Source organism: Akebia trifoliata, chromosome 4 (assembly GCF_017979445.1).
Source record: "Akebia trifoliata isolate Shusen 1 chromosome 4, ASM1797944v1, whole genome shotgun sequence".
Classification (NCBI taxonomy): Eukaryota; Viridiplantae; Streptophyta; class Magnoliopsida; order Ranunculales; family Lardizabalaceae; genus Akebia; species Akebia trifoliata.
In genome coordinates, this window is record NC_141378.1 from 15,189,337 (window position 1) to 15,207,567 (window position 18,231).

The 18,231-nt window shown below is 35.8% G+C and overlaps 1 protein-coding gene across 3 annotated transcripts; it reads left to right on the plus strand.

Moving 5' to 3' along the window:
• The first annotated feature begins 980 nt into the window (after positions 1-980).
• LOC147404076 (uncharacterized) lies at positions 981-14,965 on the plus strand. Of its 3 annotated transcripts, XM_086439918.1 has the most exons (10): positions 981-1,207; positions 7,137-7,188; positions 7,683-7,756; positions 9,135-9,236; positions 9,380-9,523; positions 11,932-11,983; positions 12,829-12,902; positions 13,339-13,428; positions 14,150-14,228; positions 14,533-14,965. In XM_086439918.1, the coding sequence occupies exons 1-9, from the start codon at positions 1,083-1,085 to the stop codon at positions 14,190-14,192; spliced, it is 756 nt and encodes a 251-aa protein (XP_086296044.1). In that variant the 5' UTR covers positions 981-1,082; the 3' UTR covers positions 14,193-14,228; positions 14,533-14,965. The 3 variants fall into 3 exon arrangements, with proteins under 3 accessions (XP_086296044.1, XP_086296045.1, XP_086296043.1); XM_086439919.1 differs by lacking the exon at positions 14,150-14,228; XM_086439917.1 differs by lacking the exon at positions 14,533-14,965 and having other exon boundaries at positions 982-1,207; positions 14,150-14,391.
• The last annotated feature ends 3,266 nt before the right edge of the window (positions 14,966-18,231 follow it).

Below are 18,231 nucleotides of genomic sequence, written 5' to 3' on the forward strand. Positions count from 1 at the left end.
GATAGAGAGAGATTGTCGAAGGAGGAGGAGGAGAAGAAGAAGATTTCAGTTTGTAGCCAGTTTCCGGGTGTTGGTTCACCTAGAAGACAAGAGGTACCAGAAAAAGAAGTTTAATTTTGTGGGATGCCCTTGAAAAATAAAACTTTATTTATTTTTTGTTTTTTTTTTTTCATTTTAACCTATTCTTAGAGATTTGTGACGTGTCAATAAAATTTTCCTTTTATTTATTTTCAAGGTCAACGTTTTATTGTCAAGCTCACCATTTTTTATTGTTGAATTCGACATTTTTTTTATATTTTAAAATTCGATAATTTTTTAAAAATGTCGAACTCAACAATAAAAAGTGGTGAACTTGACATTAGTAAAATCCACCTATTTTTATTTTTTGAGTTTTTTCTAATAAAATACATTGAAAGATAGACTAAAAATTTAACATAATGATTTGTCTTAGATGATTTCAAACCAAAAGAATCATCATCGATCATTTTTCATTAAGGAAAAAAAAAAAAAAAAAGACATATGTTTTATTACTTACATTTTTAAAATACTTGAAAATAGTTTCTTTTTCATTTTTAAATTTTTTTCGTCGGATTGAAGTCTCTGAAATTTGATTGGGATGCTGAAAATTTAATATTTTTGGATAAAAATGATGAAATCAAATAATTAGGACAGATTCATCATTTTAATTGTGAGAAACGTAAGGAGTGAGTTTTAGAAATCAATTAGAAAGAATTTTGTTTACTAAATAGACTATTAAGAGGAGCCCTCGTTACAAAGAAATCCCTCCGGCTGGATCTCCTTCAAGTAATTTTCCCTTCGTCGAAAAAACAATTTCATATATATGTCCCACAAAATGTTCCGGCCCACCACTAACATTTAGAAAAGCTTTTGTCAGGCCAAACATCCTGCAATATTGTGACACGTGGCATTTTAGTTGATGACGTGTACATTACTTACCCACAATTTCATTTCCACAGAAGCTTTCTTTTCTTTCAAGTTTCAGGCCAGCTCTTCTTTTCCTCTCTGTTAGCAATTGTATTCTTCTTTCTGTTGAGACTTGAGGGTTGCAGATAGTAGCGGTAATGGGGTATTTGCTTGTTAATGGGTTAAGAGGTCTGTTCTGTTTCTTGGGTTGTTTGATGTTGGCCACTCTAATTTACACTCTCTCCATTGATGGTCTTCCTTTCCGCAGAGAGCTTCTCACACCGTTAGTCTCTCTCTCTCTCTCTCTCTATATATATATATATATATATAAGCTTTGATTATCTCAGTCCTTTATATACACATATGAAGAAATTCAGTGACAACTAAGAGAACCCAAACTTGGATTTTAAGAGAATCTCTCTCTACGACTTTTGATTATCTCAATCTTTTATATACAAATATGAAAAAATTCATTGACAATTAAGAGAACCCAAACTTGGATTTTAAGAGATATACTAAAATCTCTCTCTCTCTCTGTCTTTTGATTATCTCTGTAAAGGTCTTATTTGATTTAGAATTCTTAGATTATTGTTACAAATGCCCAAATAGGGTATTTATAGGCATTACAAGAATAATCTAGAAAGTCTTAGTTATCATATTCTAGAAGATTGTAAGAATAATCTAGAAAGTCTTAACTATCCTAATCTAAAAGTTTGTAAGAATAATCTAGAAAGTCCCAACTATCATAATCTAGAATATTACAAGAATAATAAAGAATAATCAAGAATAATCCGGAGATATCCTATTAGGCCCCCTCAAGATGGTGATCCAGAGGAGACACCAATCTTGAAAACTAAGTCACGCAGTCGAGTCCGAGAAAGAGGCTTTGTAAGAACGTCGGCAAGCTGATCAGTGGAAGAAACGTGGGACACGCGAAGCATAGAGCGTTGAACAAGATCCCGGACAAAATGATAATCAATGGAGATGTGCTTCATGCGAGAGTGAAAAACGGGATTAGCACAAAGATACGTTGCGCCAATGTTATCACTGTAAATAACTGGTGGTGAGGGGAGTGAGACCCCAAGTTCAGTAAGTAGAGACCTAACCCACTGAACTTCTGATGCAGCAGAGGCAATCGCTCTGTACTCAGCTTCAGTAGAGGAACGGGCCACAGAGCGTTGTTTCTTCGAGCTCCAAGAGATGGGATTATGACCAAGAAAAAGAACATAGGCCCCTGTAGAGGTGCGATCATCAGAGTTTCCGGCCCAGTCAGCATCGGTGAAGCAGTGAAGAGACAGAGAAGAGCTTGCACGAAGTCGAAGTCCAAGATCACGAGTACCATTTAAATAGCGGAGCAGACGCTTGGCAGCACCCCAATGACGTTCAGACGGTGCATGCATAAATTGTGAGAGTTTATTAACTGCGAAGGCAATGTCTGGGCGCGTGACAAGGAGGTACTGAAGACTTCCAATAACCTGTCGATACAAAGTGGCATCCGTGGGGGGAGAGCCATCATAAAGTGAAAGTATAGTACCAACTGCAAGAGGTGTCTGAACCGGTTTAGAAAAGAGCATGTTGTGTCGAGCAAGTAAGTCCACAATGTACTTCCGTTGAGAGAGGAAACATGAGTTTTGGTGCAAGAGAACTTCGATACCGAGAAAGTAGGATAACGATCCCAAGTCTTTGATAGAGAACCTGGCAGCCAGCTGATCAATGATGCGAGAAACAAAAACAGTATCGCTACCTGTGATGATTAAGTCATCAACATATACCAGGAAGTAAGCAATGAGACCATCACGGTTAAACACAAAGAGAGACGTGTCCGACTGTGCATGAACAAAGCCCAGCTGAAGCAAAAAGCTACGAAGTTCTTGATACCACGCCCGAGGTGCTTGCTTAAGACCGTAGATGGCTTTCTTAAGTTTACAAACATAAGAGGGAAAATTGGCATCAATAAAGCCAGGTGGTTGTGCCATATAGACCTCTTCATCAAGATGGCCATGGAGAAAAGCATTATTGACGTCAAGTTGCCGAAGAGCCCAACCTCGTGACAGTGCTAGACTCAGAACAAGACGAACAGTAGTGGGCTTAACAACTGGGCTAAAAGTGTCATAGTAATCAATGCCGGGTCGTTGGTGAAAACCTTTGGCAACAAGACGAGCTTTGTATTTGTCAATAGATCCATCAGGATTGCGTTTGATTCGAAACACCCATTTACAACCAACTATATTCTGTGAGCCAGTAGAAGGAACAAGATCCCACGTACCATTCCGAAGGAGAGCATCAAACTCAGTGGACATCGCAGAACGCCATCGTGGATTAGTAAGGGCTTGAGTTACACTTGTGGGCTCAAAGTCAGTAGATGGATGGGAAGAGATAAGGCAATACTTGGGGTTCGGCTTGTGAATGTTATTTTTGGAGCGGGTGAGCATAGGGTGGCTATTGGAAATGGGTCTGGGCAAGGTGGAAGTAATCGGAGAAATGGGAGGGACAGAGGAAGAGCTCGGTGGTGATGAATCATCGTTGGAGGCCGTGAGCGAGACCGAGGATGAGGGTTTATCATTGAGCAAAAGAGACGAACCGGCAGCACCACCACGTGAGGTAGACGGGACTTTAAAGAAAAGAGGGGAAGATGACGAAGGACTCGAGGGTGGGACAGATGAGACGGGCATGGAAAATGGAAAAACGTCTTCGACGAACTCAACATGACGAGAAGTAAATATTTTGGAAGAAGATTGATCATAGCAGATATATGCACTTTGTGTTAAGGAGTAGCCGAGAAAGACACAAGCACGAGATCGAGGTTCCAATTTATGAACGGTATATGGACGCAACCATGGGTAACATTGACAACCAAAGACACGAAGCTTTTGAAAGTTAGGGGGATGACCAAACAATTTTTCAAATGAAGACATCATGGAGAGATTGGATTTGGGTAGGCGGTTGATGAGGTAGGTAGCTGTGGCAAAAGCAAAGGGCCAAAAAGTAAGAGGGATGGACGCATGATGGAGGAGGGTGAGACCGGTATCGACAATATGACGGTGTCGACGTTCTGAAAAGCCATTGTGTTCGGGAGTATGTGGAGGTGTTGTGAGATGGGTAATCCCACTGGATGCAAGAAATGAACGAAGTGCAATATATTCCCCCCCGTTGTCTGTGTATAAGGTAATTATTTTAGTTTTGAAGTAGTTTTCTACAAGAGACTTAAATTTGACAAAGGTTTCAAGAACATCTGCTTTTCGCCGTAGAGGATATAACCAAATGTACTTAGTAAAGTGGTCAACAAAAACAACATAGTACTTGAATCCATCAACCGAGAGAACAGGAGAAGACCACACATCAGAAAAAATTAATTCAAGGGGTGTTGAAGATGAAAGGGTAGATTCATAAAACGGAAGCTTGTGACTTTTATTAATTTTACAAGAATTACAAGAAAAGTTTGATAGAAGACGGGAAGATAAAGAAAAAACATTAGATGAGGCTAAATGACGAATAATTTTGTGGGATGGGTGACCAAGACGGGAATGCCACAAAGACAAGGAGTGAGTGACAGACAAGAGAGCACGTGGTGGAGCTGACGAGCCCGTCGTGACCGGCCAATAATAAACTCCGTCCTTATGTGGTCCTTGGAGAAGAAGGGCCCCCGTTTGACGATCCTTCACCTGAAAGCCAGACATGGAAAATATAACAACAACATTGTTAGTGTTACATAATTGGGAGACAGAGATAAGATTTTTTGTCATAGTTGGAACACAAAGAGTATTTGGGAAGGATAATGAGGATGAAGTGGGTAGGTTTAGAGAGCCAGTATGAGTGATGACCAGGCCTTTACCATTACCGATGACAATGTCATCAAAACCATCATAAGGAGAATGAAGCGAAAGGTTCGCAAGATCAGTAGTGACGTGATGAGAAGCACCAGAGTCTAGGATCCATTCAGATGGTGTTGAAGAAGCTGATGGATGAGTGGCCGTGTGAGCACTTGGCACCGTATAGGCTGGACGAGGCCGGGGACGTGACTGTTGGACAGTAGGAGTCCATGGAATATGCTTGAAAACGGAACAACGTTTTGCGGAATGGCCTTGTTGTTCACACAATTGGCAGCGACCGAGATACGGGCGTTGTCCTTGATTGTCGATGGAAAATGGAGGTCGAGATGTCAAGGAGGCGTGTGGCGATCGGACTGACTGACCGCGAGTTTGGTTAAAGGGGCGGGGAAAACCACGCGATGGTTGGGGTGATGAAGCATAACTATGTGGGGAAGACCGAGTAGTAGGGAAAGCTGTGGCAGGGATAGGAGAAGATGAATCTGTTTTGGCCGCCAGTTGTGCTTCATGGTTGAGCAGTTTCTCATGTAGCTCATCGAAAGAGATGGATGTTTCTCGTGCTTGAATAGCATTAGAGAGTTCTTTATAATTCTCGTCAAGGCCATTAAGAATTTTCATGACGAGATCTTCAGAATCAATCGAGACGTTCATAAGGGCTAGTGCATCAACAGTGGTTTTGATGCCTTGCATATACTCAGTGATAGACTGAGTACCTTTGACGGGGTTGGTGAGGCGGCCCTTGAGACCGAGAATGCGACCACGAGTCGGCTTAGCATAGGTGTTGGAAAGAGTAGTCCAAGCATCATAGGATGTTTTTGCAGTAGCAATGAATGGGATTAGTGACGGTGTGAGAGAACCGATGATGGCGTTGAGCAAGAGTTGGTCTTGACGGATCCATATGAGATAATCGGGATTGGGTGATGAGACACCGTTTTGCATGATGGTGGAAGGTGGACATGGCTTTGTTCCATCAATAAATCCGAGTAAGTCGTAGCCGATGAGAAGCGTTTGAAATTGGAGCCTCCATGCGGTGTAATTTGTGGATGTGAGTTTTAGGGGTGCTTGTGCTGAAACGTTAATAGCAATGAGGTGTGTGGTGTTGTCTAGAGGATTAATGACGGTGGGGTGGGGGGTGGTTGATGACGGTGTGGTGGGAGTGGAGGCCATGACTTAGAAAGAAAATTTTTGTGGTGGAGGTGTGATCGGCTAGCGTTAAGAAATGGGTGGCGTTAGCCTTGAGGCTCTGATACCATGTAAAGGTCTTATTTGATTTAGAATTCTTAGATTATTGTTACAAATGCCCAAATAGGGTATTTATAGGCATTACAAGAATAATCTAGAAAGTCTTAGTTATCATATTCTAGAAGATTGTAAGAATAATCTAGAAAGTCTTAACTATCCTAATCTAAAAGTTTGTAAGAATAATCTAGAAAGTCCCAACTATCATAATCTAGAATATTACAAGAATAATAAAGAATAATCAAGAATAATCCGGAGATATCCTATTAAATCTTCTATATACAAAGATGAATAAATTTCGTGACAACTAAGAGCCCATTCTTGGACTTTAAGAGATATACTAAAATTTCAATCTGTGTGTGTGTTAAAAACACAAATAAGCGACAGAACTGATGGAGAATCTTGATTTTTACAACTAAAGGATTCAAGTTCAACCCTTGTCACATTAAGATCCTGTTACCTCTTTTAGGGATTGACAAGAATTTTACACATTATGTTACTGGAAATTTCCAATGCTCTGTTAGAATTTGCATGTTTTTGGACCTTATGTCTTACAAAGAATTTGTGGTGTCAGCCAATACACTATTCTTTACCAAAGAGATCTTTAATAAATTCAAACTTAATACATTGTTTAAATAGTTTAAATGCCCTCACCTGATCTAAATGCAAATCTTTCTATCTTGTGTACATGACATGAATTAAATTGCTCTAAAAGGCACATCTCTGAACAATACATAAACATTGTATTGGGTATGTGGGAATTAATAAGTCTTTTTAACACTTTGTACCTATGTCGGATACCGATACATATTCCCATGTCTTTTTTAAACAGGTTCTGCTGAGTCCAAAATTTTGAAGAAACCCTCTTCGTTACAAGGCATGTGTTGGCGTTTTTAATTTATTTAACCCCTACATTTCTGCCAAAATTTGGAATACCTCCTTCGAAACTCCACGTGTAATCTAATGGAGAGGGTTCCTTCAAAAATTTTAAGCAGCCTGCCCGCTTCAAAGTTTTTTCCGGTTCTTCTTGTTCAATTGTTTGTTAATTTTCTTCGAGAACGTAGGATCCCTAGCTGGACATTAATAAAGAGTCTATTTACTAGACAATCAATATTCAGTAAACTTACTTTTTGGGATCTTTTACAGGTGGATGGTCGCAACCTTGATTGATTTCTATATCAATGTTATACCTCTAGCGGTATGTCACAAAAAGCTTATGCCTTCTATCTTATTTTCCTGCAAACAAGCTTGATAGGTTACTTATTTGAATTTTCTAGAGAGCTAGCAAAGTTTCTAGCTTAAACTGAAACGTGCTCTTATTGCAATCTCAGGACATCTTTCTCCCTATAATGCACAAAATTAAGGTAGTTTAGACATAGGAATATATATATATATATATTGATAAGCAAAGAAATTTTATTAAGTGGTCGAGATGACCAACTAAAGAGGTTACAAGAAAAAAATAAAACTAAGAAACAAATATACTAAAAATGCAAGCCCATCTACCGACAAAGTAATCAAAGGACACTCCCCTAAACTCTTGGAAGACCTTACATCAAAAGAAAAGATGTAGGAACAACTGAAGCTGCCACACCCTTCCCCTCAGAGCACTGGCCATTATGTTCCTTCCAATCCTCCAATTCATTAATTTTTAAATGAAGATACCTTACATGTTCTTGTGTACTATGTCAGGCTTGGGTTTCATACAAGGAACCAAATTGGATCACTGCAGTACTTTGGATAGTCCTGTTAGTATGTTTTGGAAGGTATATACTTCTTTTAATATTTCTTTATGTTTGTATATTGCTAAATGTACTAGTTGTTTAAGTTTATACCAAAATGTTCAAGGAAAGTTTGGCAGCAAACCTTTAACATAGTTGCTTTTAGTAGTTGGAGGTTGTGAAAAGATTCAGAAAAAATCATCATCAACAAAACCTCGTCCCTAAGATTTGTGGTCAGCAAAACAAATCTTGTTCCTCCAGTCCACTAGCCCAAGCCACATCTTCATTCAGAAAAATCATGTTATTTTTCAAAAAGATAATAATTGTTACTTAACTTTCTCCCTCTAGTTTCATTTTCATTCTTTAATGTTATTGTCGGTTCTTTTCTGGGTGAATCTTCATTTATAGTGGTATGGATATCAATTCATCATCTTCATCAAAACCTTATCCCAAAAATTTAGTGTCAGATAAACAAATCATGTTCCTCCATTCAATTTTGTCTCAAATGATGTTTTTTGTTCATTCAGATATGTTCAAATCTATTATCACATCCTCTTTGGTCTTCTTCTCACTCTTTTAGAACCTTCAACTTGCACATTCCTTCTTACTGGGGTTGTTATTGGCCTTCATTGCGCATGCCCTAACCATCATTCTCTTAGTTTATCACCCATTGGAGATACTCCCACACTTCTATGAATGCATTCATTTCTAATTTTAGATTTCAGTAATTACCATCCATAGATGGAATATTTGGGCATGTGATGCACATATGAGATCAGTAACCATCATGTGATGGGTCCCACCGAGGAGTAAGGTTGTTATAATACGCTAAATGTCCTGTTATTTAGGATATGTCCATTAATTGACATCTACAATTTTCAAATCATAAAAGAAATCTTTGCATCATATGTTTATGGATGATTTCTCATTGCTCTGTGACTGTACAAAGCCATTATCATCAATGCCTTATCTCTACCATTTGGGGTTGCCTCTAATATAAGATAGAGCCATATCTTATCTTAGAACGTGTCTTGAAATATTTTCTTGCATAATCATTCACATCCTACATTACTATCCCTTTTAGAGCCCTCAATCTGTACTGAGTTAAATAATTACTAAATACCTTGAAACAAGTGAATAAAATACTTAGTAATTGTTTTATATGGTTGATGATTCATTATTCGTCCTATTGTTCAGTAATAAGTTTCTGATTATTTGTTAACAATGTAGTTGGATTTGGATTGAATGAAAAATAAAGTGGTTTACTTGGCTAATGATTGTTCTATTTGTTAGCTATGATCGTATATAAAATGGTTATTTAATCATTTGATATAGTTAGTTAGCAGTTCATTGCCACCCATCATTCATTATGTTTATGTGTTTTTGGATTGATATTGAATCTTCTTTTTTATCAAATTTTCAGCATTGCTACATGTGCCTTCATTGTTGTGCAACTTTTCAAGTTCTCTTTTCAAGATCCTTCACAAGATCCCATGTACTGTATTTTAATGCGGTATCACAGCAAGTAAGTTCTCAACCACTTCAATAAAGACTTATCCCAAAGTTTGGGATTGTATCAACCACTTGATGGAGTCAAATCTGTTTCTTTTTGCAATTTTTCCTCTAAAGTTAGATTCATTTAACAAATGAGAAATTTTATTTCTTTAGGGATGATATTGAAAGAAAGACAAAGTTTTCATATGTTGTGGCTGCACGATTCCTATTCAGTGCATTGGGTTGCTTGATGTTGGGCACACTAATTTATACTATCTTGACCGATGGCTCTCCTTTCCGCGGAGAGCTTTTGACACCGTAAGTTTTTCTTTTGCAGCTTTATGTCTGGTTTTTGCTTATTATTTAGGTTAAGAAATAAATCTATATCAAAAGAATATGAGTAGAGGTGAGAAGACTTCAGATATGATAACTAAGAATATTAGTTTGGATCCCAGGGAATATGATCCATTTCTGTACATTTATTTGGTTGCATTCTTCCAAGGCGCTTCCACTTCAGTATTAACATGAACTTCGTATTCCCCCAAAGTTCTAAAGAAATTGTATTTTAAGGACTATTAGTTCTCTTGCATAAATGTATCTAAAGATAACCAAAACTTTTCTTATTAACAAATATAAACCTAGCTTGGGGTGCATCAAACTAAATTCAGGTGGATTTCTAGAGGGAGAATTCTTGTGGGGTTTCGAAGATTATCTTGGATCATAAATCCTTCTAGCCGTAAGCTTATACAGAAATTAGTAATTGGTAAACCGTAAAATGTACATAAAGAGTACTATCAAAATATGCAAAGTCAGGGTAGGGATAGTGTAGAGTCCGTTTCTAGTGGGATCGCTAATGTGATATATCACCTCCTAAGGAACAGGTCACATTTATATGTTATCATCCAAAAAAGGTTACCAATCCTAGATTTTATGGTTTGGATCGGGGAGTCGTATATGGATTTTGGTTTCAGAAGGAATGCCAATGACTGGGAGTTTCATTCTATTGCTTCTTTCATCAATCAAATCCCTTTCATTTACTTGTTATCTTTAGATGAGGATCAAAGGGTGTAGGTCATTAATCAGGATGGAATAATATTCATTGTTAGGTCATGTTATGAATATATAGACCCTACATCTTTCTTGACCCATCTGGCATCTGCTATGTGGAGCCCTAGGTTCCTTCAAAAGTTCTTTTTTTTTTTTTTTTTTTCATTTAGTTTGCTGCCCTGACAAGAATCTAACTAGCTCCATATCATCGTCAAGGGTACCATTTCAATCCATTTTTGTTATTTTTGAAAAGCTATTGTTAATCATCTATTCATACATTGCAGCTTTTTGTGAGAAATTTGGGCCCATCTCCTTTCCCTCTTCCATATATCATGTCATTTTCTTCTAAAGCAAGGATCCTGTGGAGTCCAGTTCCCTTTGTTGTAACTTGTAAGTTGAGGTATCTAAAAGGAAAGAAATAGCAAAATCTTCAAAGGGAAGGGCTGACGGAGCATTCGTTGTGGTGGTTTTTACTAGCATTTAGGCTCTTTGTTCTTTTGGTTGTACAGCTTTCAAGTAACTTAGGGGGGTTTCCTTTTATATGATCTTAATTTTAAATGCGAGTCAGTTTGTAATGAGATTAGAAGCCCCATAATCTAGCCTCATGCTTGCAGTAGGCTGGTCTACTCGACCTCCTTTTTGGTTTCACTATCATAAGAAAATTCTCTATCTATCCAAAGTAGGGAAAAAAAAAAAAAAAACATAATATGATAAATAGTGTTTTTGTATCTTGGAAAGTACACTTTATTTTAAAATAAACTAAAAACATTAAAGATCTGCCAATAGCTTCTTTCTTCTTAATCACTCGTATTTTTGGGCAGGCAGGCATTGACTAATTGGTTACCCATGGGATTGTGTTGTTGACTGTTGTCTTGCCCCTCCTTCCATTTCATTGATATGTAGTCTTGAATCTTGATTCTCATTGTCATCATCCTCAGGACATTGAGTTAGCCATCTTAGCTCTTTTGTTTTTTTTATATAAACTGTCAAAGAATTTTGGGGCATCTTCTTTAAGGATTTTGTTGTAAGATGGGAGAGGGTTTGTAATCCAATCATGGAGTAGTGACTCATGTGGGGTGTTCTTTTGATAAGTCTTTTGGTTTTGTAATCTTTTGCTTGGTCACCTTGCCCCTTTTTTTTAATGAAATTATCTTGATCTTTACCTATCAAAAAGTTATCATTATCATCAAACCCTTATCCAAACATTGGGGGTCTGCTGAACAAATCACGTTCCTCCATTCAATTCAGTTTAAAGCTATATAATCTGTTAAATGTATTTTGCCCTGCCTCCCCCTGCAGTCAAACTCTACTACATTGACTCACTTTTAGGGAAGACCCTAGCGTGAACTAAATGAAAGGAAGGATCGGGATTCATGTTAGAAGATGTAAAGTTCCTGTGCCGACTTCCCACTTAGTGTAACCTTCCTCCTTAGTGTGGGATCAGCAATGTAGTGTTAAGAGAAAAAAAAATACTATGTGGGTGGAGTTATTATCACTTGATTTTATCTTTAGAATTTTTTTCTTGTGCAAAGCTCTGATCATTTAGTAATACAGTTTACAAAGCATAGAACACCATTCAATACCTATAGAAAAGTCCAACCATCAAGTCGATTTACTTGTGCTTAGTTTGCACATATATGCTAATGTGAATTAAATTGGTGTTATGAAAATGTGTGCAGGTGGATGGAAGCAACGCTGATTGATTTTTATATTAATATTGTGGCTATCTCGGTATGTTACAACTACTTCATATTTGTTGTTTCATTGCTCTACAGAAGTTACTAGATGTTATTATTTTATTTTCTATGGGGGGAAAATTAACTCATGCAAAAGTTAACTTGAAACAAATGATTTGTGCTCTGTGGAATACAACAACATAACTATTAAGCTTATGTGGCTTTCTTATTAGTGTTTCATTCTATCTTACTAAAAATCAATGCAGTACACAAAATGTTCCAAGTTTCTTTTGATGACTATGTAGGGATATAGGAACTGTAACTTATAGAGTGGAATCTGTATCATACAGTACTTCGAAGTTAAAAAGATCTCTGAGTTGATTTTTAAACTCTGTCAATGTTGAGCCCTATTAGCGTTTGTGTTGCTGGTCCCAAGACCAGATTGAGGAAGGTTTACTTGGTTTGAAGTGTGTGGTAAGACCTCAGGTTGCATGCCACTATCAAAATCATGTTGATAGTGGAGTGTGTGTGAAAGAGAGAGAGAGAGAGAGGGATTTTACATGGTTCATGGCAAGGAATCTGGTCATGAAGTTGGGGGAGCCGATTTATATATCTTTTTTGTAGAGTTGTTTACCCTTTGTAGACAGTGTGGGTCTCTTTAATAGACTCCCAACACTTATGTCTTAGCTTCTTTAGGAATTGCTTTAGTGTTGAACAGCTGTCGTACCATGTTCCTTTATGTTCATAAGTAGATTGTCAAAGAACCTTCCTCTGGGTTCACTGTTATCAGAAATTCTTTTGTTGAAGCACATCCACTATGTGGAGATTCAATTATAAAATTTATGGTTTCATTTGAATAAATAATCTTACACGTTCCTGTTTACACATTTATCATATCAGGTTTGGATTGTCTACAAAGAATCAAGTTGGATAACCGCACTCTTTTGGATAGTAATGTTAATATGTCTGGGCAGGTAATGTAAATCTTTTGTTTCAATCTTTGAGATCTCAGCCTCTACACATTTTATCTGCCAATACGCTACACTATTGTATATCAAGTTATGAATATCAATCTGTTGTTATCTTTTTCTTGGCATGATAAGTCATTTTCTTGAAACCTTTTTTGAGTTACATGTCTAATATGATGCTATAAGTATTCAGCCTTGCTTCATGCCTCTCCTTTAATCTCAATTAAGTAGAATGGGATTCAAACCAAATTTGTTTGTTTCTACTTTTTTGGATTTTTATGTTGCCGTTGGAACTCATCGTTCATAAGTTGATATATTTGAATTCTAGGGGAAGTCTTCTATTAGTTTCATGGTTGAAACGTTATTTAGACATTGAAACCATTAGAATATGAATCAATTTGTTTTTGAGGTTAGTACTGACATCTTGTTTCTCTGATTTCAGCTTTACTACATGCACCTACATTGTCATACAGCTTTTCAAGCTCTCACCCCAGGATCCGCTCTACCTTGTTTTATTAAGTAGTCGAAGCAGGCAAGTATGAAGCACTTGTTTTAAGTTTCAAATACTCATTATACCTGTAATTAGTGCCAGAAATTCATTTAAATTGCAAATCCAAAAGAATTACCATCTGGGTATTCTATGATATATTGCAATGAATATTATGTGTGAATGATGAAGGTAACATATAAAATAATTTGGAGAGAACATTGAATTTCCCATAAGAAACCTCCTCTTACCCTGTAAAATTAAAATGTATCTCAGATTGATGAGATATTCCATGAAATATTTTATATTGTGTGGTGTTTGTTTTCTGCCATTATGCTCACATGGTGGCATCAACGACTTCATCTCCGTGACATGTGTAGCGAATCACTCTTTGGAAAATTGTTTTAGTGGGAAAATCATCATAATAAAGATTACATGTCACAAATAAGATGTTGAATCCCACTATTAGTGTGATCTTAGGGTGTGTTTGCAATGAGAAATAGAAGCAAGGTTAGAGAGACGCATTCTAACATTACGTAGATGGAATCACTTCAGTGGGTTTTGTTTAGAAGTTCATGTCTTTTGCACTTATATTTTTATGAGTAAGCTTAAACATAAGATCCCAAAGTTGCTTTGCAATATGTCGACCAAATCGATTGCGAAATGAGGACTTTTACAGTTCTGGGAGACTTAACTCTTTCACCAATACTTTTGCTGGGTATTTCAGATTGATCTTAATTTTTATTATCTGAATGTGTTGTTTCAGGGATGGTTTTAAGATGTTAATTACATCTTCAGCAAGTCCTTGATCACTACGTTTTTCTTGGGTTGTGGCAAAGAAAAAGGCAAAACTTTTCACTGTTTCAAAGTATTTAATTGTCGTGTCTTACTATTTGTGAAACTATATTGGGATTGCATGCTTATCAGATATCTTTCACTCATTGTTTGTTTGTAGATCAAATTTTTGAGGATATAAATATCAAATTCAAGCACTGCTAATTTACAATATTTTATTTAATTGGAAATCTTATTTAAGTGATTATCTATATAAAAATCTCCCATATACTTCTAAAGCGTATTTTTCATTCTTATTTGCTCAAAAACAGTTTGGGTCTTATAAGAATTTTATTAATGTTTATGGTACGACAGAAAACAGGTGCTATTAACGAGTTTGAAGGAGTATTGAGATGAGGAGTGTTGCCAAACTCATTTGCCTTTCGTGGAGTTGTAATTCTTGGAACTTGGCTCAGAATTGTACATTAGACAATGAGAGTTTATATTTGTACTCCCGCTTGTGTGGTTTATATGCATGATAATTTTAAGAGAACTGATATTGCTACACTAACTTTTGCTAATGCCACACCAATTCCAATGTAGATTGCAAAAGAATTGCACTAGTTGGGGTGGCGGTAGAAAAAGTTGGTGTGGCTATCCATTTGGTATCTGTTTTTTTAAATAATGATTTTAATATTTTGTATCACAAATGTTGAAATGGGGCCAGCAAAAAGGGGTTTTTGATTCATTATTTTTGAAATTAGTTGTGAGAAACAGTGTAGTAAAATGAACTTCTTGATTTTGTAAATCATTTTTCATTATTTGATTCTCAAAATCTAAAGGCCTTTGAAGCCATCACATTAAATCCGAGATGGCTTGTATGGTATTTTAAAAATATTTATTTGACAATTTAATCAGATTTTGCGGTTTTTATTGAAATTATTAATTTTTAATGAATTAAATATTTATTATCTATATAAAAATAAGAAGTTGAGTGAGTCATCTACTAATTCACACTGTAATAAACAAACAAAAACTTAGAAAGTATATAATAATGGTTTGGGACCAGTTAGACTCATGAGGAATGACTTATGAGAAAACACGTGATCGCAATTGTTTAGATACGATACCCAACAGTTGAGATTTATGCTTATCTTGATAACACACATCTCAGAGATACTCTTTCTGATAATAAATCTCAACCATTCAATTTTGTGTATAAATGATTGGGGCCATGTGTTTTTTTCATGAGTCATTCTTCATGAGTCAAGGTAGGGCTGTTAATGAATAGGTATTCGATTGGATACTGTTATATCCGAATTCAAATCCGAAAAAAAAAAATTATTATCCGAATTTGAATTCGAATCTAATCAAATATCCCTAACAAACATTCAAATTCGAATCTGAAAAATATATCGGATATTCGATCTGATCGAAGTTTGCACAGTCGAAATCCACAGATTTCATCTGAAAAATCACTCCGACGGGTTCACATCGTAGAGAGAGAGAGAGAGAATATATACCTGGATGCTCACAGATCGGAGTAGACGTGTCGGAGTTCGCACAGTTGAAATCCACATATTTCCTTCAAAAAATCACTCCGATTGATTCAAATCGAAGAGAGAGAGAGAGAGAATATGTACCTAATGCTCGTCGGCCGGAGAAAATGGTGATTACGGAATTCGATCAAAATGGAAACCCACCATTAACATCGTCTGGTGTTTTAGTGTTGAAGGTAGTTTTGAGAAGAAAGTTTTAAAAATAAGTTTTGTTGTATGACACGAATACATAACACTGTATATTTACATATATAAAATTTTATTGTAAAACATAAAGGGTCCCGTTCGGCACCCTAAGTTTTACCACACACTTTAACAAACATGTTTTGTCCTACATGGGTTACAAGTTTCGGAATGGGCTGATTTTTGGTGAGGAGATCATCCTCACCAAAAATCAGCTCATTCCAAAACTTCTAACCCCATCAAAATGGTTTACAAAAAATGGACGGTCCACGATTTTTCAACGTGTAAACATGGGGCTAAACATTTCGGAATGGGTTGATTTTTGGGGAGGATGATCTCAAGATCATCCTCCCCAAAAATCAGCCCATTCCAAAACTTCTAACCCATGTAGGACAAAAAACGTTTGTTAAAGTGTGTGGTAAAACTTAGGGTGCTGAACATTTCCCAAACATAAATACATAATATATGTATTATTATCAGAGTGGATATTATCAAATCGGATATCGTAATATCCGAATTCGTATCCGAAACTCATTCGAATGTTAAAATAACATCTGAATCCGAATTCGATATCCGAAAATTTCGGATAATATTCGATTTTTCGAATTTGAATTCGGATTTCGGCTATCCATTGACACCCCAAAGTCAAGGAATCCTGACCATAAATTCAATATAAAAAAATGTCAATAAATAATTTAAACGGCTTCAAGATCATTTTGATGAGTCAACATGATATCGATCTGGTGCAAGACGAGACGAGATACCAGGTTTTAAACAATGGGGAGGGCCGGAGGGGAGCATCATTTCAAATCCCATTCGACATTAAGATGACTTGCTCAAAATCTCAGTATTATTCAAGAATGAGTAGATATTCAATGTGAATCGTCTCGCATATTATTTCCTTCACAACCAAGATGATTCAAGGAATATTTTGAAATTTTTGGCTGAGTAAATAAAACTCATCAATTAGATTTTTTATTTTGATTAAAATAATTGTTTTTTTTTAAATTTAAATATTAAGTATATAAATAAAAATATGGTCTTGTTATAGGAATATTTTATTTCACCTTATTTTATAATAAAAAAAGGGAAAAATTACTTAAGGGATACTTGGGGGTGGGACTTTTTTCTAAATAGCCGCTAAGTTTTGGGCGATCTCTTAATAATCTATTCGTAAACTTTTCATTCCTTAGCAGTCCCTGACCTCATCTCACCCATATGCTGCATAAGGTATTTGAAAAGCCCAAATTATCATTTTTTCATCTTCTTCACATAGCTAGGTTTTCCATCAGTGATTGTGATCATTTATGATAATCTTCGATCATGGATGACGAATGGAGAATGATATTCTCTTAATTTTGAACATCTAAACATATATTTTTTTTTCCGATGATATATAAAAAAAAATTAAAGAACGAAGTTGAGATTTGGATTTTTTTTTATGATTGCATTGTAACTTTTGATTCGTAATCATAAATTATGCTTTTTTTATATATATTTTTCAGAGATTTACCAAATATCAAAGTTGAAAAAATGGAAGAAAATAAATGAAAATTTTGGTTCACATTACAACATCAAGTTCACTTCTTTTTATTTACTTATTGTTAAGTTCGACAATTTTTTTCTTATGAAAATATTGTCAAACTTGACAATAATTAAATAAAAAAGCGATGAACTCGATACTAAGATAATCTCTTTTTTCAAAAGTAGTGACAACTTGACAAGTTTTTTTTCTTATGAAAGTGGTGAACACTATAATCTTTTTTTTTTTCGCTTTTCCAATTTTGATACTTGGTAAATCTCTTTGAAATATCCAAAATGTGTAAATCATGGTTGCAAATCAAAAGTTACGATATAAACATAAAAAATATAAAAATTGAATCTCAACTCCGTTCTTCGTTTTTTTTAAATAAATCAAAAAATACATCTAGATATTCAAAATTAAGATGATCTCATTCTTCATTCATCTTTCATGATCAACGATCGTCAGAAACGATCGCAATCACTGTTGGAAAATCTAACTATGTGAAGATGATGAGAAAATGATAGTTTGGGTATTTCAATGACATTATACATGTGAGATGATGTCCATGGGCTGTTGAGAAAATAAAAGTTTACTAATTGAACCATTAAGAAACTGCCCACAACTTAGGGACTATTTAGAAAAAAACGTCCCTTTACCAGGGTGCTTTATGTAATTTTTCTAGAAAAAAAAAATTATAATTATCTATATAATAAAACACAAGTTGTTACAATTTTGTATTTTTTGAGTTGGGATAAATGTCCCCTCAACTACAATTTTATGGTTGGACAAATGTCCCTTCGACTTATA